General features: G+C 38.6%; 1 protein-coding gene across 1 annotated transcript in view; it reads right to left on the bottom strand.

Annotated features, from left to right (window-relative positions):
• Positions 1 to 770: 770 nt before the first annotated feature.
• The window catches only part of LOC108523656 (probable phospholipid-transporting ATPase IM), a 261,994-nt gene continuing 237,703 nt past the window's right edge, over positions 771 to 25,061 (bottom strand). The window contains 5 exon segments of the mRNA XM_017864379.1: positions 771 to 3,000; positions 4,725 to 4,855; positions 8,814 to 8,952; positions 17,469 to 17,714; positions 20,510 to 20,593. Of these exon segments, the coding sequence (XP_017719868.1) occupies positions 2,719 to 3,000; positions 4,725 to 4,855; positions 8,814 to 8,952; positions 17,469 to 17,714; positions 20,510 to 20,593 (882 nt within the window). The 3' untranslated portion in view covers positions 771 to 2,718.

Genomic DNA, 25,061 nt, shown 5'->3' with positions numbered 1-25,061 from the left:
AAAAAAAAAAAAAAAAAAAAAAAAAAAACCATATAACTGGAAAACTCTTTTCTCCCTCCCACCATTCTTTCCTCCCTCCCACCATTCTTTCCTCCATTACTTTTCCCTCTCTCTTGCTTTATCTTTTTCTTCCTCCCTCTCTCTCTTTCTTTCCTTCATAGGTATATGCATCTGGAGGCAGAGGAGAGAGCCAAAGATAGCAGAGCTAAGTCAGGGAAACTCGATTTGCAATTGCCTATAACAGCTCAAAACTTGGACTGAGATTTTAAAAACACAAGATTATCAACTTAAATCTTGAATCTAGAAAAAAATAGTTTTTCTTTCCAAATAATTTGATAACATTTATGTAAAATTAAAATTTTATTATTCCCCAGTGCCCCCACCATCACTACCCACCTCTCATCACTTTTCATCTTCAGGTTCAAAATAATCCCCGGCACTTGTAATTGAATGATCTCGCAATGGGTGTGTGAGTTTACTTGAATCTCATGGGGCCAAAGTAAGCGGATAATATGTTTCTCTCACAATCATCCACACTATTTGTTTATAAACAGCCTTATTTAATTTAAACTGGATTTGCAAAATTGGACCATTTCTAATCTTCCCTATCCCTTACATGTAGGTCCAATTGTTTCATTTGATTGTTGACTCTGATTCTAAGAATGAGTACATTTCCCTCAGCATGTAAAGGAGAGAAAAAAATATCCGTGGACTAATGTAACAAAAATCTCCCCAATGAATTTCCCATAAAGAAGAGATAAAACATCAAGTACCAATAGTGCCAAAACATTTACTGAAAGTTTTCAAATCTTGCAAAATATTACAAAAGCGAGCAAACGTGGTGAAACTAATGACAAATTAGACATTGAAAACTAACATCTGGTTAAGTGTAGGCAGGCATGTAAGGGAAAGAGAACATCCATAGTTGTTATGGTACACGACTGCATTTGACTCTTTTACACATACTATGTCATTTGATCCCATTTAGGAAAAATTATCCCAGACTTAGAAATTTAGATTTTAAAAAATTGTGGCCTATACATATCACATTAGCTCATTATCCATCAAGCTCACTCAAGTGTCACCTAACTCTCTTGGGAAATATTACTTTGTCAGACCAAGAATTTAATAGGGACCAGATTAAGGACTCTATAGAATTAGAAGCTGACTTGCAGAAAACCATTAAGACATGATGCTTTATTTTTGCTTTCTGGTAGAGAAATGTACCTCCACGGTTATAATTTTATTTCCCTGTAGGACACTAACCAGTTTTATATCTTACTGGCAATTTCATTTTATCAAAGCCTTCCCCACTGACTACTTAAATTTCAGTTTTTTCATATTCTCTTCCAATTGCTCTGCTATACTGATGTCAGGTTAACTGGAACTTAACTCATCTGTTTATGAAATAATTATGTTTTTAATAATTTCAGAATGTGTGCTTTGACAATCATCAAACAACCACATGAGGTAGGTAGTACGTCCTCATTTGACAGAGGAAGAAACTGAGTCTCAGAGAAGGCACATTATCGTCCAGGTTTATAGAGATAAGAAGTGACAGAACTGAGGTTTTCACACAAATATGCCCAAATTACTTGACAGGAAAGACACTGATGATTCACATGGGGACTGAACATTTGAGCTGCAACATCTCCAAAAAAATCAACCTTACCCACATATGTTCACTACACGTTTGAATTATAAACATGACAGCTGAGCATCAAAAGCAAGTAACTTTAAACGATCTAAACCTGACTTTTAAAATAGTAATTAAAACAATTATTTATTAATTTGTTTGGCTTCAATTCTGAAGCTTTAAAAATTGGAAATGTTGAAAATATTTGCCCATAGACTATATGGAATGTTATCATTAAAGTGTGAAATTCCAATGCTTTGCTGATTCCATTAATGGTCTGGATGATGCTCAGCAAATTACTACTGAAGTTGTTAGAAAAGCCATTGAAAAGTATTTAGAATACTTAGTGGCAAGCCTCTCTGACATTTCATAAGCATGTCCTTACATGACACAGACTGAGAGCTTTTTGAATAAATCTGATTAAATTACCAGCTTATCCTGCTGCAAAGATGTTCACTCTCCTTTGTCTCTAGACTGGAAGAAAAATGAGAAATATAAACACACTTTTGTATTCTTCAGGCATGAAAGCCATTTGTTTTCCTGGCTGAACAGACAGGTAGATATCAAGACTAAAGAGTGACACGAAACTCAGTCTGAAAGCACCATAGTACACACTTTAAATTTTAAAAGTATACCTTGGGAGAGGCTGATCTTACATATACGTGTTTATCTGTCAATAGGCATGCTTTTCAGCTTGGATATATACCTTTAAAATGCACCCTTTTATCCGCCTGAGGATCCATTCAATGTATATACAGCTTTACAAGTTTTTCTCCATAAGTAAGATTCTAAAGTTCGGGTCAATTGGTATCTATGTTGATTTAAAAAAAAAAAAAATCTGTACTTGTAACAGTGAGTATTTTGTCCACCAAATCACAAACTAGACAGTGACCCTCTGGCCTGGTTTTCCATAGCGCACACTCCTGTTTAATGGGCACTGGCAGCTGTCTGCCGCAGATTTCAGTTAAGTGAGGCAATCTGCCTGCCCCACCTCTTGCCTCAAATCTCAAACTCTGGAGCCAGCAGAATTTCAGCTCCACCTGAAGTGAAAAGATAACTATGTGGTTTAAATTCATATTGACTCACAGTTTCACTGTTTTATCCTGGCTAAAGCTGCTCACTGTCTCTGTGGTTTTCTTACATAAATTTTCAATCCAGCTAGTGCTATTATAATGTGTCTTTTCCAGCCCTGATGTTGGGGGTGGATTTTTAGTTCGCATATTTTTTCCAGATGTGATAAGTTCTCCATAGCCCTCTTGGTGAGCAAAAGCATATCCAGACCTTCTTGAGCTTGACCTGCGGGTCCGAGGCCTTCGGCTACTTGGAGGCCTTGCCTTCTTTTGAGCCTTCTGCCATCGGCGGATCTGGAGACAAACAAGACCCAAAGTGAGCTGAGGCATCCAAATGATAGACTCCAGGCAGTGGCCCACTTTGTAAAGTGAAAGCCTTTTGTTAAGTAAAAACAACATTGCAAAAGGAAGTTTTAAATCTAAAACTAAAAAATTTTCCACCCAAAAGATGACACTGGGGCACTCATGCATTTTATTTCTATCGAGAAACTATTAAGTAATTAAGAAATATCAGACAAATTTCATTACTGTCTCTCATATATCTTCAATGTACACAAGCATACTTTTGCATAGAAAGATTTTCTAACATGCACCGCCCAAAGTCAGCATAATAATTTATAATTTCATTCTCCCAAAACAGCCTTTTTCCTCTCTTTCAGGGATTCTCTGAATCTAACAGTCGTCAGTAACTGGACTAGAAGAAAACTGAGAAAATGAGTCAGAAATACTCAATTCTTGCAGTAGGTCAATGTATCATGAGACTTCCAGGGTTTCGATTTATTTTAGATTTGCATGGCCTTTCTAAATGTTCCACATTTTCTGAGTAGGTTTCCTACAACTCTTTCATTTCCCTGTAAAGCTAAGGAGAAAAAGACCTGAGGTTTGTTGTAAGCGACCTTGTTCTCTGGTTTGGCAAATCACTTGGATTCTGACTTTGTGTCAGGAGAAAGCCATCAAGCAGAACATCACGATCGAACTTGTAGGACAAATGAGCACAGCCTTCCTTCCTTGACTCATCCACCATTTTCTGGGTTTATGTCAGAATGAGCTTGGAGAACAAAAGTTCACAATCGAACTTACAGGACCAACGAGCACAGCCTTCCTTCCTTAACTCATCCACCATTTTCTGGGTTTATGTCAGAATAAGCTTGGAGAACCGAAGAGAGGACAGATATGACAAGGGACTCTGAATTCTTCCAGAAGGAATCTTTTTAGACTTTGGTCCCAAAATGTCAGAGACATGATGATGAAAAAAAGGTCTATCTCTATCTACCTCGGTCTCTCTCAGCATCACTGGCCTGGTCCCACTCACCACAGCAGCATGTTCCCCCTTCTCATGACATGGCTACGAATGTTTGTCTCCCTTTCTTTCTCCTTTTCACGTTTTATCTGAGTCCTGACCTAAGTTGACATTGTCCTACTTGTCTTCCCATGAAATTCTGAAATATGTTCTGTTAATTCTCCAGTTAAGGAATTTCTATAACCTGTTCTTCCTACTTTCCCTCCAAGTTTACTAATATACCCAGCATGCTGCTCTTCCCCTTCTTAATCTGTTCAGAAGGTAACATCTCACCCATGTTTCTGAATCTGCTACTGGATTTCTACAAAAATGTTAAGCCCCTTTGACTCATACCATGCTTGCCTCTTTTACTGTGCTTGTGCTTGCTCTCAAACCAGTATCTTTTTCTATAGCTTGCCTTTCCCTTGGAAAAATTATCCAAAATGAGGCCTGTGAGCTTCTTTTTAAAAGTCAGCTTTTTAGAATACCCAGTTTAACTTGTAATTTATGACAAGGCCCCATCCACATTTAGTATAGATGCCTCTCTTCATTGGCACTAAGGACTAGTACATTCAAGATGTGGAAAGTCCCATCTATTCTGATGTGATCTAATATACCAGTAGGTGTTTGCTTGTGATAATTTCATTAGCCCATCTCTGAGCTTCCAATAAGGCAGAAAAGGACACCATTTCAAGAGCCAAAAACCAGCCTTCAAGTATTCATCAGCACTGTGACATACCTGATCACTCAGGGTTGGGTATAAATTCACCTTCAAAAATTTGAATACCACCACTGGCAAAACCGAAGCCACTGTTGTTAAGAGAATTACAAGCCATATACACTTCTGGGTCAGGGAATGTCGTGCATTACCTATTATTAAAGAAAACATGCACTGTGGTTACAAGTAGGACTGAATTATTAATTAACAGGTTCTTTGTTCCTACAAGATCTTTTTTTTCCTTTTTTTTTTTTCTTTTGAGATGGAGTCTCTCTTTGTCGCCCAGGCTGGAGTGCAGTGATGTGATCTCGGCTCACTGCAAGCTCCACCTCCTGGATTCACGCCATTCTCCTGCCTCAGCCTCCCGGGTAGCTGGGACTACAGGTACCCACCACCAAGCCCAGCTAATTTTTTTTGTATTTTATGTTAGCGAGGATGGTCTTGATCTCCTGACCTCATGATCTGCCTGCCTCAGCCTCCCAAAGTGCTAGGACTACAGGTGTGAACCACTGCGCCCGGCCAAGATCTTTTTTGAAATGGTGAGATTTGGATCACCTAATGTCACCATGATGATAAGAAGGCAGAAGTGCTAAGATCACCCTCAGGAATTGCTTAGTGGCCTGATCACTTAGAGATTACCAGCCTGAGCCAACATTCTCTCACCCAGGCTCAGTCTAATATCACTCATGGAGCACAATTCTCTCTTCCAGCATCAAGATCTTGTGGTGACAAAGCAGCCATTATTTTTAAAAGGCACATTTACCCTATACCCTTGTGGACTCTCGAATTAAAAGTGTCACATCAAAATTACACAAAAAAATCTTCCAGATGCAGGTACCGTCTCAAATAATGATTGCATTGATTGGCTTGTCATAAAAAGGGGAGTTTTTCTACTGCAGGACCAACCTTTTAAATTCCAGGCAATAGCCTGAGAAAACTCGCCTCAGAGGGACTTGTCATTTCTTTATTGTTCACTTGGTTATGAGGTCCTCAGAGTTCCAAGATCAGGAAGGCTCCTGGGTTTGTGAAAAGAGCATTCCCTCACCAGGAGACTGTTGATGCAGCCATCCAACATGCTAGGGCAACAGGACAGTGAAACTCATTTCCAAGCCTGAAGTCAGTTTCCTTACTTTTTACTCACACCTCACATACCCCAATGTGGGCTTAAACAAGGCAATAAGGGTCAGTAAGGCAGGCAGACAAGCTCCATGGGGAGATGACAACCCTGCTTATATCACCAAAATAAACTTCTGTCCCTGTTCATTTTCTAGAGATTTGTCATCATACCCCCAATTATCCAGGTCCCCTATCCCAGTATTCAAATGTTACCACCATTCAAATGGGCTTTGGGTATGTGGGCTTGGCTACTGAATGGTATGTCTGCTTTTTCTGGCTTTAGAGAGAGGAATCTGCCTGCCCAAGAGCAGCTGATTCCAGTTGCCTTCAGCCATGGGCAGAAACAAACTTGACTCAATAAATTAAATGTCTCTTTGAGCTCCTTGAAGCTTGGTACCCTCAGGCATGACTGGGAAAACAAGCTTCACTTTGAAACCACACTCCCGTTTGCTGCTAGCTACTAAGGAAAAAAAAATTTTTCCTGAAACCCCAATGTTGATCTAACTTTTAAAAAATTTCACTGGAGCTCAGTAATTAATTACTGAAATGGCATGTGCTTAGCTGGAAAGAGTGGTCCCTGCACAAATTACTTTCTCCAGTTGAGGCATTCTCATCTCATTATGCATCACAATGCTCTCTTAGGACGGAAATCTTCTAGTCAATACACTGAACTTTTCGATTTGGCAAACCATCTTAAAAAAATAAAATAAAAATAGTTTTAGTGTCCTTGTTTCCCAATATGCTTATTCTTACTCATGACCAACATGTCTCTACATAGTTGGAATCTTTTGGTAAACAAAGTATTACCAGTACGTATTAAGTAAGAGTGGTGCAACTTAAAGATTTCCATTTACATGTAGGAAAAGGCAAAAGGTGAAGAACGTTTTAAGTGTATGCATGAATTTAAATTGAATTACAATTTCAGGTGCCTTTGCATCAGTGTGGATTTATAACCTTACTAACCTTATAATCCTATTTCAGTCCTTGTGGTCTTATTTTGCTTTCTACATAAATTAGTCCAAGAATTTACTTCCTCAATTAGTGGATACAAATCTCACTCTTGCCTGATTAAGTTCAAGAATGTTGGTCACTGCGCATCTCTCTTTTCCAGTTTGTTTAGATGAACTTGGTTAGCAGTTTATTTCACACACACTAGAGATTTCATAACCTCTGAGAAGTATATTAATATCCCTCTTTTATAAAGCTCAGTGGCCTTTGCTGGGAGTCCTTTTGAAATGTGGAGTGCAATGATAGTATACCCTATACATAGATTAGAGGTATACTCTTTGTAGAATAATAGAATTTTTTAAGGGATTTTAGAGGGTCCTTTGCTACTCATTTGATGTTCAAATTCCTCTGTAATGTTCCCACCAGTAATCAAGCCACATTTGCATGAATAATAATAATCACCATCATCACGGTTAACATTTATTTTAAAAGTACTATGTACCAGGATACATGCTAACTGCTTTATATGTATTATTTCATTTAATCCTCATACATTTTCCATGAAAATAGGCTTATTAATATCCTCAGTTTATAAGTGAAGACATTAATGCATAGTATAATGTTGTGAGCTGTCTTTTTCTCTGTTTTCTGGCATAGATTTAAAACTCCTTGAAATCCTCAAAGTAATATGTGTCTTTTTGTTTGTTAAGGAGTTGACTGATGGCTGGAAGTCCCTAGGTAGCTTCAGGATTGGGGCTGGTCATCAGAAAGACTAAGGTAGGATTAGAGGGTTGGGACTTTCAGCCCCAGCCTCTAAGCTCCTGTTAGAGAAGAGGGACTGAAGGTTAAGTTGATCACCAATGGCCAATGACTTTGTCAATCATGCCTATATAAAAAATGTCTCCATTACAGCCTTAAAGAACAGGATTCAAACAGTTCCTAGATAGTTGAACATGCAGAGGTTCCTGAAGGGCAGCATGCCTAGAAAGGGCATGGAAGGTCCACGCCCCTTCCCCCATACATTGCTCTACGCATCTCTTTATCTGTATCCTTTGTAATATCCTTTATAATAAACCAGTAAATGTTTAAGTGTCTCCCTGAGTTCTTTGAGCCACTCTAGAAATTAATCAGACTCAGGGAGGGGGTTCAGGGGAACCACGATTTATAGCCAGCTGGTCAAAAGTAGAGGTAAAACATCCTGTGGCTTGCTACTAGCATTGGAAGTGCAGGGGCAGTCAGGCAGAACTTAGCCCTCAACTTGTAGGATCTGACACTACCTCCAAGTAGATATTGTTGGAATTGAACTGAAGAATATCCAGCTGGGGTTCTCTGCAGAAACACCTCATTGGTTGTTGGTGGGACGAAATCCCCACTTCTTGGTGACCAGAGGTCACAGAAGTCTTCTGTGTTGCTTGCTGAGTGAGAGTATAGGAGAAACTGAATTTGTTTATTCCTATATATTCTCATGTGGAAAGAAGAAACTTGCCCAAAGTCACACAGCTTGTTAAGTGGTGGAGCTGGCGCTTGAACCCTGACTGCCTAACTACAAAGCCTACTCCTCATGCCACTTATGGATTAATGTCCAGGAATTTTTAGAAGGCTCTAAATTATACTTTGTTTCATTCTTATCTAAATGCAAATAAGCTTTATGGGTGAATTTTGGCAGATGTTGGTGATAACGTGGCAAAAAAGGAGAGTCTAGTATTTCTTTTTCTTCTCTCTACCATATATGAGCATTTGACAGGTCTTCAGGTAGCCCTAATGTATGTGCTATGCCTCTCATTGGCAAGGAGACAGCCTACTACATGTAAGCTGTTGAGAACGTGTAAGCTACTGTGAGTGATTCTCCTGCATCCAGTAGAGGCAGCAGAAACTGAGCTTTTAGAGCCACTTTTAAACTCAGATGCCTTCAGATGCCTGGCTCAATCGATTTCTGGACAAAGGATCACTAATCATCCCCAACTCTACCTAACACAAAAAATAAATTATAAGACAAGTAAACAGCAGCATGACACTAGGTTCCACTAGTCAACATGACTCACTTACCAACAAATGGAAACTGGTTTGGGAAGATGCCAAAGATGCCATTACTGTGCATTGTAAATAAAATGGAGAAATAAATGGCAATGCTCCCCCAGATGAAGACATGATTAATGAAAGTCCAGTAACTGGTATCCAAGGCTATCTGTAAATAAAATCAAATGCAAAGGGGAGGTCTTTGAGGATTAAAAGAGCATCATTTATCTAGTGATGTTTCCCCAGAATGGCGCTGTGGCAGGAAAGTTGCACCTGCCTAGTTGCCAAGTCAACCATGGGCCTCCCCACTTTCTGAACACACACAGGGGACTGATCTGACTTCATATTTCTGGTAGAAAATTGACTTTACAACTTCTATACGCAAGCCATTATATCTGCCAAGGTCAAGTCAGAATCACAAGGTAAGATGTTAAACACGTTAAACTTCTTTTAAGTGAGAAATATGAAAGCACAGTGGCTTATAATTTTTAAGTTACTTTCCAAATGCCTTTCAAAACTTTTCTATTGGAAAAAAATTCTTTCTGTAATAGGCAAGTGCAACATGTTATACTCGGTAAGTAAATGTTCACAATACCATTTTTACACATGCATGATCTTTTTTACACCAATATCCCAACTCATTTTGATGATCCTTTCTCTTCAATTACTCAACTTATAACAAAGAAAATTCTTCAGTCTTATTTTGGCATAAAATTCAGAAACTGGGATTCACGATGGCCTGGGAACATGGTCATGAGCTCTTCTTCCTTCTAGTAACTTATTGCGGCAGCTCAGCTGGAAGAGTGGTCTGCTATTGGAGAATCAAGGACGCCACTGGTAAATATGAACACCTGAGTTCTTCAGAGAATTAAAAAAGTATGTTCTGGTATCATTATTTGCATCTCATAGGGCCCAAGTGATCCAGGACCAAGTGAAGGTTTGCATTTCTAGTAGTTTGTTGCAAGACCAAAGATTTCTCATCTGTCTGAGGCGGCCCGATCTGCTTAGTAAATGGATCCCTCTCAACATGCTGAGAGATACTTTCTCTTCCCACTTGTAATTTACTGTCCCTTAAAATGTGTCCCCCTTAAAATGATGCTGGCAGCCTTTGACGTGAACTACAGGGTTTATAAAAGTACAGGGTTTATAAAAGTACAGCCTTTCCTCTCCTCAGGAGGTCTGAAAACAGCCCTGTCTCCCTATGCCTCAGCAAAGACATGCCTGCTTTCCAGTTCATTCGGCTGCCAAGACATTTCACCAAAATCTCCAACTTTACCTTCCACCACCTGTTAGTTTAACATTCTCAAGAGACAATGATAGCCTGATCTGTGTGGGTAAGAGTAGGCGAAGAAAAATTACAACCCATTTAAAAGAATTCAGCTGAAAAAGCAAGAATAGGTGGCTCCTATTGAAGCAGAACTAATAGAAGAGACAGACAAGCACGGTAACAACAACAAAATATAGTAAGACCCCTTAAGATGGAATTAGGTCACAGAAAAAAATCTGAAAGAAAAACACACTATTTCTGAATTTAAAAATTCAACAGCAAAACTAAAGAATAGTCAATGAATAGAACTAAATTAACATTCTGGACAAAACAATACAAATAATATCTCACAATAGAGAACAAAAACTTGGAGACATGGAAACCATTTGCAAAAAGATATGAGACATGAAGAGCAGATTCATAGATCTCAGATCTATGACCCCAATATACAAATAATGGCATTTTAGAAAGAGAAAAAGGAATAAATGGAAAAGTAACAATCAAAGAAATGACAGCAGAAAACTGCTCCGTGATAACAAATAGCATAGATTTTCAGATTGACAGAGTCCTTTAGGTCCTATCCAAAGTAATGAAAGAAGATTCTTGTGACATGATCTTTTATGCAGAGAAGGAAAAAGAATCAACCTAACATCAAACTGTCCCAGTGAAAAAGAAGGGTAAGTAAGATAAAAACATTGCCAAAACTATTTAATTGAAGAAGCATAAGGAAAGGTTTAGAACAGGATAATGAGACATTTGATGAAGGATAGAATTTCATATTATCTGAGGAATTCCATTCTGCCAATATGGAAAGATATATATATTTAAATAACTATGAAAATAAAGAGAAATAACTAGTAAAATAAGCATATAATAGTAAAACTTGTAAATTATTCATTAGAAATGGGATTTTTTGTTGTTGTTGTTGAGATGGAGTCTCGCTCTTGTCACCAATGGCGTGATCTCGGCTCACAGCAACCTCCGCTTCCTGGGTTCAAGTGATTTTCCTGCCTCAGCCTCCTGAGTATCTGGGACTACAGGCAGGCACCACCATGCCTGGCTAATTTTTTTGTATTTTTAGTAGAGACAGGGTTTCGCCATGTTGGCCAGGCTGGTCTTGAACTCTTGACCTCAGGTAATCCGCCCACCTCAGCCTCACAAAGTGCTAGGATTACAGGCGTGAGCCACTGAGCCTGGCCAGAAATGGGATATTTTAAAACCATAATTAATGCATACAAGTATGAAAGAGTAAAAAAAAAAAAAAAAAAAATGGAAAAGCAGAATTAAAAGTAATCATAAAATAATATTAATGTAGCCTGATAAAATACAGGTTATTACAATAAAAATGAGTAGCTTAAACATTCTTATCAATGAAGACTAATAGAATGAGATAAGAAATTCTATGGAATTGAATGGAAATGAAGAAATTGGCCCAGATTATGTATCAGGCAAATGTAAACTAAAAAAAAACAAGAGAAGAAAACTAATATAAAAATACAAAACTTAAGAATCTTTTATTATGAAAAAAGATAAAAACTACAAAGAAAAATAATCAGATACCATAATACAGATACAATAATGATCAGAAACCATTATGTGGCAAAGAATATAGCTTAAATTATATGAGGTAAAAATCTCTTTGAAACACAAGGAAAACTTAATAGGAATCATAATCACAATGGCAAACTTTAATACGCTTTTCTCAGCATTTGACACACCTGACGGCAAAGGTGATGGCTCTTCTGGAAGTCTGTGGCCGACCTTTTGGCAGCCCGTCCGCAGGGTGATGACAACCAAACTGTAAGGTGTGATAACAGCGGCATTTCCACGGAAGATACCTCATATGTTTTAATAAACCTCTTTTTTCGCTTAAAATTTTAAAGTGTCTGTCATTTGGAACTACTCTCTTTTTGGGAAAGTATTATGGCACTATTTATGAAAACGTTAAATGTACACACTCTCTGACCTAGCAGTGAAAACAGCAAAATACCATTCTTTATCCAGCAGATTGGTAAAAATTAGGAGTTCTAACCCCAGAAGTCTCATTTCTAGAAATTTATCTGACAGTATATAAAATATATGCACTAATATATGCATTGTAGCATTGCTTCAATAGCAAAAAACATATAGAAACATCTTGTATGTTTATCAATAGATGGTAAATAATTACATGTTCATATTATGAATTTATGTGCAGCTATTAAAACAATTAAGATAGATCTGAATGTGTTGATTTGGAAAGCTGACCAGAATATCTAGTTAAGCGAGAAAAGCATATTACAGAACAATATACATAACTTTTATCCCCTTTTGTTATGTATGTGTGTATGCATCATCTCAAAGTACAGAAAAAGTATGGAAGGATTTAAGCTATGGTCATCATAGTAGTTAAAGAAGGGAAGGAAAGGAAGATGGTTCATTTTATTTTAAACACTTTTGTACTCTTTGGAATGTTTAAAAGAGCATTTTATAATTCAAACAATTGAAAAATACTTTTTTAAAAAACAATAGAGACTATTTAAAGTTGGCCTGTAGCATCAGCAGGACATAAGATTTATAACCGTAATTACAGACCATGGAAATTTCATGGGGTTGTTACCACAATGAAAAGTCAAGCTTAAACAGTGAGGAAAGGATATTAATGCTGCTGTCAAAGTGAGCTTATTCATAGAATTCCTGTAAGTTATTATTCTATATACTAAAGACTACAGTTTTTGATTGAAGCCAAAATTGCCTAGCTTCCATGGTTACAAACATTTACATACTTGGGTCTAAGAACTGTATGGTAAAACAGACATTTTCAGGGCTTCCTAGAAATAAAAACAACTGGTAATCTTTTCCAAATAATTAGACTAAAATGACAGAAACTGGGAGTCTATATGTTCCTCACGTTGAAACTTTGCCATTGAAAGAAACATCTATGTGCTTGTCACCTACTAACAGTTTGTCTCCCATGTTAGCCAAGGGTGATACTGGTATCCTAGGTGTTCCCACATGAATGAGAGAGGTGGGGACTGTGAATTCCCTGTACTGACTATGTGACTGGGGAGGCCACAGCTTCTACTTCTCTGTACAAAGACGGGAGGTTCACATAGCTTTGGAGCTGGGCATCTGGAGTCAGAAGACCTCTGTTCAAATCCCGGCCTACCACTTTTTGTATGACTTGGAATATAACTTAACCTTCTTGCTAAGTCTATTTTCTCAATGGTGGTAATAGTACTTACATTTCATAAGACCATAAAGATAATTAAATGAGATAATGGGATTATCCCAGTATCTGGCACAGTATCCAGCATTTCCTTTATGCTCAGTGTAAGGTTTGTTCTCATATTTCTTGAAAATTTTGTGTTTTAACCAGTCTCACTGTAGACTTTGTTCCAGATAACACTGGAATTAGACAGAACTGGGTTCTAGTACTGGCTCTGGGACTTACTGTGTGACCTCAGGCAAGTCATTTAACCTCTCTGAACTTTCTCTATAAAAGGGACTCATAATATTTACTGCGTAATGGCATCAAGAGTAGTAAGTATAATGCATGGTATCCCTCATGGTGGTAATGATGATAGAGGTCTCTGACAGCTGCCATCAAGGACAGGCCTGCTTTGGTCATCTAGGTTAACACAGAGTTGAGGGATAGTTGGGCAACACAACCAAATGGCCACTAAATTCAATGTGGGATTCTGGATTGGATCCTAGAAGAGAAAAGAGTAATTCATGGAAAAACTGGAGAAATATGAATCAAATCTGTAGCCCAGTTAATAGTATTACACCAATGCTAATTTCATAGTTTTAACAAATGCACCATAGTGAGGTAAGATGTTAACATTAACATCAGAGAAAAGCTACGTGAGGGTATGCAGGAACTGTCTTTGCAGTATCTGCAACTCTTCTATAAATTTAAAATTATTTAAATTATTAAATATTATTATCATTCTGCATATTGACTATTGAATAATAAGTTATCCAAAAGTGATAAAATACTATGTGGCATGTTTAGGAATAATCTCATAAGTAAAATTATAAAACTTTCCATTCACAATGTCAAACTGAAACTGTAATATGGTATCACAAGTTATATTGTGTTCTCAGGGGAGCATTATATTTTATAAACTCATAAATTGAGNTATTAAATATTATTATTAAATATTAAATGATTTAAATTTAAAATTATTCCAAAATTAAAATTGTTTTAAGAAATTACTCCTGTTTGAACAAGATACATTCGTTATTTCCCAGGCAACAAAAGGTTATCCATGTTTTAATTATAAAATAATTCAAAGGAATACTCTAAATCAGTGAAGGGCTGCTGAGAAGCGTAATTTGCACCCTTCAGCTGGAAATGATACAATCTATTTGGAAAGTCATGTGTCAAGTGCCTTAAACTTCCTTATGTCTTCTAGCCCAGAATTCCCACCTTTAGGGAGATAACCTTAGAAAATAACTAGAGGATCATGCTGAGAATTATGTACTATATGAAATTTTGCCATTGTATAACTTGCCACAGTGAAATGTAGAAGCAATCTAACAGCAACATGGTTGAATAACTTATGGCACATTCATATGGTAGACTACTACAGCCATTAAAAGGGATATTTCAAAGAATATTTTATAAATAAGATAAATGCTTGTGACACAAAGTTAAGTGAAAAAATAAGACATAAAATTTATATACATATAATCTGATTTCCATTTTTTTATGCTAACCCCGATTTGTGTTTATGTGTGAATTTTAATTTTTCTCTGCATGTTTATACTTTTCCTGAATTTCCTGCAATGTATTCCTTTTATAATGAGATTAAAGGGATTTTGTGTTTTTAGGGCAGAGGCACCACAGGTGCATGCATGGCCTAAGTTTCTGCTTGGCTGCAGGAGGTGTGGCGACCACAGCACATCCCACCTTCTGAGGCCGTGCGGTACTTGATTCTCCCTGCACTGCCTTGCTTTTGAAGGCATCTAAAATCTCTCATTTTTTCCCACACCACATTTCACAGCTGGGTCATTCTGCTGAACTCAGCACAGGAGAACTGTCTCTCAGACTGGTTAGAAACTTTGGACACATTTGAAAACTGTCAAGACAGTCTGTAAACACATCAGTTATAATGATTCTTTCCTAGGAACTTGACACACCCAGATGAACTCTCTTGTTATGACAGGAGAGAATTTCCTCTCAACATCTCCCTCATTTATTCAATACTCAAGAAATATCCATTGTGTGTCTGTCACACTAACAGGTGATGTGTTCAGCTCTGGGTATACAGTGATTAATAAACATTTCCACTGCTTTCATGAAGGTTACACTCCAGGAGGTAGAAAGACATTAAACGAGGGAACACACAACTAAATTTGTACTTACAAGGGGAGGTGACAACTATGACATAAAATAATTGATTTCTATTCCACTAGAGAAAATAAAGGGACCTTAGTTTAAATGGATTAAGGGAGACCCCTCTGAAGAAACGACATGTGAGGGAAACTGAGGGAAGAATGTTCCAGACAGGAAAGTGCGAAGCCATAAGGCAAGCAAGAGACTCGTGAATTCCAGGAGCGGAACAAAACCCAGTGTGGCTGGGGCGTTGTGAGTAATGGGATTGGAGGGATGGCTAGGACCACCATTGTCTTTGAGGAGATGGAAGGCAGAGAACAGATTTTGAAGAGACAAATGGCCATTAAGGTATGAAGCAAATGGATTTGGAAATCCTCTCGCAAAACATCCTGAATGAGGGGCCAATGGTTACTTTGAGCCTAAGTGTGAATCCCCTCTGAAAAAGCATGCATATCATTCCTTATCATTCTTATAAAACTTGGATAATCAAGGGTGAGAAATTTCAAAAGTTTATCTTAAAAACTTCAAGCGACAAGAAGTCACTTGAAGCTTTTAAAATAAGCTTTTGAAATTCTGTAATTTTTTTGTGACTAAACAACGTTTTAAAATGTGAGAGTTTCTGTGGGTTCTCAACTTGTGAGAAAGTAGAAATGCAATTTCAACATTCAACTGGAAGAAGAACTGTATGATTTATGAGAAAAACAGCTTCTAAACATAAAGTTAATATAAAACATGGCACTGGCACTACTGTAATAGCACATAAAACAAATTACAGGCAAGCAAAAGAAAAAAGAGAAAAGATGCATGGGCATAACAGCAGGCTTTTTCTAAAATTAGAAAGTTTAAGTTAACCAAAAATTGTAGGGTTAATTGTGAATATCAGTTTCTCACACACAAACACACACACACACGCATACATGCACACACACATACACACAAACATTTAATGCTTGTTACATGTCATACCTACAATGACTCTTCCAGGTAATTTATTATCCTTACTTATAAACAGCATGTTAAGGACAGTATGAAGAATGATTTCTATTTGCTTTTCTTCAGATAGTGGCTTTTATTTCAGTTACTACCTTTCAAATAATCTCTTGGAGTACCAAGGAACAGGCCTGATCCAGAGGTGAATCAGCTTTTACCACTAAAAAGATGTCCCTGTACACCCCACCATGGTCCTCTCTACGGAAGGAGAATCCAGAGCATTGGATATGTACCCTCATGACAAAGAGAAGATCACCTGATTATTAACAGTTTGCTCAGTAATCAAAAGACAACAAAATAAAACAGAGGTCACACAGCTTGCTGTGCCTACTCAGAGCTACAGATTGTAATAGAGGAAAAGCTTTTCTAACTATGTGTGGTGATACATACCTATAATCTCAGCTACTTGAGAGGCCAAGGTGAGGAATTGCTTATGTCCAAGAGTTCCAGACAAGCTTGGGCAACATAGCAAGACCTCTTCTCAAGAAATAAAAATAGAAGCTTTTGTGAACTCTAACTCATTGTCTAATGGCACTGACCACCATTCGCATTAAAAAGGAAATAGAGACACAACTCAAGATGAAAGAAAGTCAATGGAGCCTCAAAAAAATCATCCCCACCAGAAGAGCTCCTCTGAGTGTGAGATTCAGATACGCCACAGATATAGCATTGAACCTCTTGAATAACTCCATAGAAATGTATTGCCAAACCTTAGATCTCACTTTAAAACCTGGCAGTTATTAAGTCTTAAAGAAATCATGGGAAAGTTTCTCTTTCTGTTACTGGAATTTTTTTTCTTCAAATACAGGAAGGAAATAATAGTATAATCATTTCTCTTTACATACAATGCACGACCCAAAGAAGTGACACATTGTGAGGTTTCTACTAACATGGAGGTTATAGACACCTAATGCTAATTCTCCTCATCTGGTAATTGATGTTCAAGCTTCCTGTTTTCATCTCAAAGTGTGTACTTAAAAAGAAAACCCCAGTATTCCTTTAGGATTATTTCCCTCCAAGAAGTACACAAAATCAATCAACAATGAAACAGAATTTTTAAAGTTGTAAACCCATCATGTTAAGGTGCTTACACCAACAGTGTTACCTGCACACTGACCACAATGACCAAAGATGTGGCCATGGTAACTGCAAAGGACTGGTAATCAGCAATATGTTGCCCATCTTCTCCAGCCACGTTGTAAAAGGCCCCATAGGGGATGAAGAAAAGGGCTAATGAGGTGTAGATTCCATGTAGCACGCAAATGAAAAATTTACGCTTGTTAAAAAGTAGATTCAGCTGTCCTGGTTCATAGAGCTGGGGACAGTCCATGCTGTTCTGGTCACTCACATCCTGTAAACAGAGTGTAATTTCAGTGGAGAAGGATTAAAAAGAGTCAGAGAGGCCTTGTATTCCCTATCTTCAGAAATAGCAAATGCCTGTTTAAACATGTCCTAATATGCACTACTCACTGGGCCAGAACAGGACATTATCTTGTTTGTATTCCCACAGTAAACCAGAAGATAATAAAATGATCTCTACTTTACAGAGAAGGAGCTTGAGTCTCCAAGAGAGATTCATGAGAGGTAACACAGCTCGTAAGTAGCAGAACCAGGGTTTGATTGGAGCCTAGCTATTTGGCTTCAAATTGAAGTTTCTTTCCTACACTCTCCTGCAGGCTGTCAGAAGCATTCATGCTCCCAGAATTCCAGCACATCATGGGCAGCCAATGGGCCCCAAGTTACCTGCCAAGGTAGTGAGTGGTAGTGATCAGGAGATGACAGCAGAGAGCTGTGGAGTCAGAACGGTCAAATCAGAGCTCACGACTTTGGAGGGAAGTGTGCAGGAGGAAGAGAGCAGAGAAAAGGGGAAACTGCATTTGGGATTCCAGGTGAGAAGGAGGCTGGGATGAGGATCCTACCCAGTGAGAATTTTAACAGCAGTTACCAGGTGTTCAGGACAAAGAAATAATATAGACAGAATGAGAAGGTTTGACACCAACCAGGTCCCAAGAGAAACTAAATGCTTCTCAAACCCAATGTGCACACAAATCGCCTGGGAAACAGATTGTGATTCAATAGGGCTGAGGGCCCAAGACTGCATTTCCAGCCATCTCCAAAGTAATACTGATAACCACAGTGAGCACCAGAGCCAAATGCCAAAAAACCACCAGGAACATCAGAGGACCACAGGTGGAGGAGAAGTGGCAAAGTGGAAGCAACACAGGTGGTGAACTATTGTGGGAGAAGACATTCCCTTTCCTGCTTGTGGGATGGCCCAGGTCTCTCCAAACAGAGTCCCATGGAAAAACACTGGCATATTCTCTTTAGAAAGTACTGTTTTGAGATGCTTTTGGATGCTTGTTCCCCTAGTTCAGTGACTGAGGGTTACGTGCGCAGGCTTTGAAACATGACAGTCATGAGCTCAATCCCTGGTAACGGGTTTAGCTGGTGTGTTATCTTAAACCTGTTACTTAATCCACCTGAGCCTTAGTTTCCTCAAGCCCAGAAATGCAAACACCACCACCTCCCTCATGGAACTATCACCATGATTAAACCAGTATGTAAAGTATTTAGTAGAGTCCTTGCCACATCACAGGTAATAAATATGCCAGATGCTTCTATAAATAACAATTAATAAAATAATGATAATAACAATAGCAATAATGTAGCAACCTCAAAGTTAAGAGGCCTGGTTCTAGGCTTAGCTGTGTCACTTATTGGCTGTGTGGCTTTAGGGAAATGACCCTCCAAGGCTTGGTATCTGCCTTAAAAAATGAGCAGATCTGTTGACGATTGCTGAGGCCTGTCCAGCACAGCATTCCATAATCGTGTGATCTGTTTAAGGGCCAAGGTTGACAAAGCAGGAAAGGAGAGGAGCAGACACTCAACTTGATGGTAATAGGAAGCCTTATTATATTTTTTTTTTTTGAATTGCACAACAACCATCTTTTCCCAGAAACTGCTTTATTTTTATTATTTTATTCCACATTCTGGGCAGCTACAAAGCTCCAAGAAAAGAAACACTTTGTAAACATGGGCACTGAGAAATGAATGTGCTTAATCCTTTACATCTAAGGTCTGCAGAAGTTCATTACTCTTTGTATAATTCCACAAAATATGCCTTTCGCAAACTGCCCTTTTTACGTATGAGAAGAGAGACTACAACTGACAACAAAGCCAGCCGAATGGGAGACTGGAGTGAGCTCATAATGTGAAGATTTATATTTTGCAATAGACAGCTTTGGGCCAGAAAATGAAGCCTAGCAAACAGGTCTAACAACAGCCTGGAGAAAATCTGGTCCCCTTAAAAATACTTTTTTTAAAAAACAAAATCCTTTTAAAATAAGACACTCTAATTGTGCCATGGAAATTCCACTGGCTAGTCTTTCACTTCCCCACAGGCAGCCAGACTTTTTCCCCTTTCCAGGAAGTCCCTTCCAAGGCTCTGAGTATGCCAAGGATCTACCATTTTTGTAATTGATCCTCTCCTTTCTCCCCACTCAAGCACTTTGATGCTGGGACAAAAGAAATCCATGCTTTTTCTTTCCATGGCTATGGGGCTTCTCATCCTCCTCTCCCACTGGTAGACTGCTCTTCTGGTCTGTGGCTCCTGTTCTGAGCTGTGTGTAACAAGGAAGTCTCACTGCAGATGTTAGCCCCCTGTGTTCCAACATAGCTCCATGATTTTCTATCATTGCATGGTTCTTTATAAGCTCTCAGAGGCTAAGGCAGCATTTCCCTGCGTGTGAACCACACACACTAGTTCTAAGACATATCAATTAATAGGTGCTATATGAAAGCAAAAAAAAAGTAAAGCACAGTCATAGAAGTTTGGGAAATGCTGGGTTAAAATGAAGTTAAAGAGATTACTTCATACAGCACTTCTAGAACCTTTAGAGCAATATATGGCGTATGAATCTCTAAAAGGGAAGTAATCAACTTTTATCAAATAATGCTTTTGGGGAAGCTAGGGTTCAAGGGTGAGGAAGGCACAGTGGACCTGAAAGCATTTGTGATCCAAACAAAAGCAACTAAAACAACTGCATTCCTAAGGCTTCTACTTAGAATTGTGTCTTCTACTTAGAACCCACAAAAAACCAAAAGGCATAAAAGAGAAACTAAGTTATAAAGATGGAAAAAACATACCTGGTCAAAAATCCCCATGGCTAAAACAGGCAGTGATGTGTAAACAATGTTAAAAAGGGTGATGAACCACTGGTCATAAACAGTCTGAAAAGAAATATAACATATAAATGAGAAAGACCATCCATAGTAGTGAGAATATTCACGTTTAAGTAGTGAAAATATTCACATTTAGGTTAAATAACCAGGTTTTCTGAGGTAAGTGGGAGTTGACTTTTGGAATCAGACAAATATGAGTTCTCTCCTAGACCTGCCTCTTATCAGCTCTGCTGCCATAATGGGATACTAGATCTCTCTAAATAGCAATTTCTTTATCTCTAAAGTGGTGTATACCCTTCCTGCAGCATGGCAGTGAGGACAAAATAATACATGCAGTACCCCTAACATAGTGCGGGACACGTATGAGCCCCCTGACCTTGTGGTGGGTTGCTATTTCATTCTCCAGGCTTTCAGTGGCTTGTAATGAGTCCAATTATCTGACCTAGGTGGTAAACAAAGGATTCACTAAAATCTTCAGAGATAAATATAGTAATGAGCCTGTTATTTCTATCCTGTTTTAAAATGGAGAGGTTTTTGCAGGGGAGTGGTTTAAAGTAAGATGGGCATGAAGCTACATGCTCACTATACTGGGCATAAACAAGCAAAACAATAAACATATCCCCTCACACCTTTGTAATTACACAAGAATTCCCTGCATGGGCCTCACTAAAAGTCAATGAGGCATGTGGAGCAGGCATATATCCCCATTTTGCCAATGAGTACACACAGATGTGGAAACAGAACCTTTCAGTTACAGAGCTTATTACAGACAAAAGCAAAAATTAAAATCCAGGTCTTCAGCTGCTAACCAATGCCCCTTTTACCACTCCATCATTCATTCACTTATTCATTCATTCAATATTTACTGATAAACTGCTATGTGCTAAGTATTAAGTTCTAGTCAATGATAATTCAGCATGATCAATCAAATAAAAATTCCTCACGAAATGTACATTCTAATGCAAAGGGAGGGGAAAGACAATAAACAAGATCAAATTTACAGAGAGCAGGAGGACTGAGTGAGTAAATTAGTTAGAAGGTAGTAAGTGCTAGAGAGGAAAGGGGATAGCGAATGCGGGAGGGCTGCAATTGTAATACAGCGACTGGAGAAAGTCTCACTGAGAAGTGAATTTGAGATAAGATCTGAGGGAAATGGGTCTAACATGCAGCTTTCTGAAACAGTTGGAAATGCTGGGACATGCAGCATGCCATACTGCAAGTAGGCCCCGTGAAACAATCCTAAGGCAAGAAAGTATCCACTGCGCTCACAGAACAGCAAGGTGGGCTGGTTGGGTGGAGCAGAGTGACCTGTAGAAAGAATAATGGATGTCAGGAGGTAAGAAGAACAATCCTATGTAACTAAACATGGCTTATTACCTAAGAGAAAGTAGAAGACATCAGAGGACTTTAAGCAAAAGAGCAACCTGGTCTTATTTACATTTTAACAGGATCACTCTGGATGCTATGCAGAGAAGAAACTGAAGACAAAGTGGAAGTGGGAAAGCGGTTACTCAGAGTAACCATTTCTAATAACGAATTTTAAGTTCTCTGCATGGTAACTCCCCTTTGTTACTCTCTGATTCCTATTTTCATCATCTGGCCTAAACCCAGCTGTAAGGATTTAGAAAGAGGGACTATATCCAATGGCATGCTGATAAATGTTTAACAACAGACTAAAAAAAAAAAAAAAAAAAGCCTTGATTTGTAGCGTTTGCCAATTTCCATGGTGTAAATATTCCTCCATGACTGATTTCAAGCAGTGATGCCACTGAATGTGGAGTTGAGACATATTCACCATTATACAGTATTTCTACAATACAGACCCAATATAATCTCAAGAGCATAAACAGTAAAACATGGGAAAATAATTAGGAAGGGATGCATTTTGAGTATATTAACTGTCTTTTGTTTTTAATATAAATTAAATTGTACATTTACATAATATAACTTTTAATAATGGCTGTATTTAACCACTGGCTCACAAAATTCCTGAAGATTTAACAATCAGTTCTTGTGAATCAGTATGGGCCAGTTCCAAGATACCATAGCCTAGGTCCATGTGGGAGCAAAGTGGTACAAGACAGCAGAAGCCACCTGAAGGATAATGCACTCAACGTGGCATGAGAGAACTTGCAGAAGGGCAGGGCAGTAGTCCACTAGTCAGGCAACCACGAGAACAGACTGGAAAAGCTGGCTGGCACTCCCTGGAACCCCCTTGGGTATTTAGCAGAGGTATCTGAAAGAAGCCTGAATTTATCATACAGGATAGGGGGCACATACCATAATAATTGATTCATACCAAACCTCCTGCTGAAGATAATGAAAAAAGTTGAGAAAAAACAAAAGCATCTTCATCAAAGTATCAGTGAACTAACAAGACAGTGGGGAATGACTGGTCAAGATCAAGAAGAGAATTAGAACTTAATAACTATCTCAAGGCCTAGGATAATGCTATTCTTCTCCAGACTCTATGTTTATTTCCTTATACCAGCTGTTGAGGATAGAATGAAGGCCTGATATTTTCTGGGTTAGCCAACTGTCCTGCTATGACAGAGTCTGTGACCTCACTGCTGGGAGGCTGCCTTTGGGTCCCAGCCCAGAGTAGGAAGGGTTTCATCATGATCGCTACCCTTGATGGGCACTGAACCTTCTCCCTTCAGCCCAGGAAACTACTGAAGGCACAGCTCAGTCTGTGAATTGCCCCCTGTAGATAATCAACACTCCCAAGGTACATGGTTCAGAGCAGTGTGACCCTACAGGGTCCCAGCCCAGAGCAGCAGTTGTGACAGGGTCCCAGTATCCAATTCCTATCTATCCTCAAGAGTCTACCAAAACTGCAGCTCAGCCTCTGTATCTCCTTTCCGATGAGTGAATGTGTCCAACCCTACTTCTAGATACATACGTTCACAAATGTCTATCTTGGTGCAGCCGGATACACATAAAAGTACTCATAGCAGTTACTGGTCGTAATAGTCCCCAAACAAAAACAACCAAAACATCTTTCAAGCGTGGGATAAAGATATTATCACGTATCGATACAAGAGAATACTGTAGAATAATGAAAAGCAAAGAATTATAACTATATCCAAAAACATAAATGAATAAAAACTACATATAATATTGAGCAAAAGAAGCCAGATACAAAGTCATAATTGCATTTAAATACAGTGCGAAAGTATGAAAATCTACTCCTATGTTGTTTTGGAACTCCTAATCATATGGTAATATTACAAAACAGAAGAAACGTGACTGTAAGATGGCAGGGTAATGGTTACCTCTAGAGGATCGGAAAAGAGGTCTCGAGGAAAAGTCGGGTAGCTCTTGAGTGTTTAGAAATGTTATATTTCTCGCAGTGGATCATGGTACATGGGTGTTCATTTCATAACAATTTAAGCTGATATTTATATACTTTTTAATATATTTGTTAAACTTTACAAATGATAAAAAAATTAAAAATTAAACATGTGAACTTATTTTATAGTTATAGCCCAGTGAGACTTCAGAAAGTAGGAAGATACCAAAAATCCTGATGCCCAGGCCACACCCCAGGCCAGTTAAATCAGTATCTCTGGGAGAAGGATCTAAGTTTTGGTCATTTTAAATTTTTCCCAGGTAATTCCAATGTGACACCAAGATTGGGAATTACACTCACTTTCTTTTTTTTTTTTTTTTAAATCAGAGCAGCTGACACAAATCTTCAACTCGTTGATGATGGCATCTGACAGTTTCAGCTATTAAGAAGAGAGAAAGAATCTGAGAAATTATGGCATACTCAACTGTGGACAGCTGAGTCTGGCATAGTGTGCCCTCATCATCACAAACAGGCTCGTATTACAAGCTACAAGCTACACTTATTCGACAACTATCAGCATTTGTCAACTGGTGCACAGATTTGAAGCCTCATTTCACAACTGGAGCAAGAGAGGACAGGAAGGAAAAATCAGAATAAGGTTTCAATGAGTTTCTGCAAATTCTCAGAAATCAGTGTCACAATAACAAAAAGAAAAAAATAGCTGATATTTATTAAACATCTACTCTATGCCATTTTAAGTGCTTTACATATAGCGGCTCATTAAATTTGAACAACCCCATGAGGTAGGTGCTGTTAATAGTTCTCAGTTTATAAATGGGAAAACTGAGGGCTATCAAGGTTAGGAGATGGCTCAATATCATACCTTAAATGCAAAGGTTTTCTCCAGGATGTGCTTATTTCACATTGCATGCCTGTATCAAAATATCTCGGGGCGGAGCAAGATGGCCGAATAGGAACAGCTCCAGTCTCCAACTCCCAGCACAGGCAACACAGAAGACCGGTGATTTCTGCATTTTCAACTGAGGTACTGGGGTCATCTCACTAGGGAGTGCTGGACAATCGGTGCTGGTCAGCTGCTGCAGCCCGACCAGCGAGAGCTGAAGCAGGGCGAGGCATCACCTCACCTGGGAAGCGCAAGGGGGAAGGGAATCCCTTTTCCTAGCCAGGGGAACTGAGACACACAACACCTGGAAAATCGGGTAA

This window comes from Rhinopithecus bieti, unplaced genomic scaffold, assembly GCF_001698545.2.
Source record: "Rhinopithecus bieti isolate Rb0 unplaced genomic scaffold, ASM169854v2 scaffold_76035, whole genome shotgun sequence".
Lineage (NCBI taxonomy): Eukaryota > Metazoa > Chordata > Mammalia > Primates > Cercopithecidae > Rhinopithecus > Rhinopithecus bieti.
This window is presented reverse-complemented; position numbering and strand designations above follow the sequence as displayed.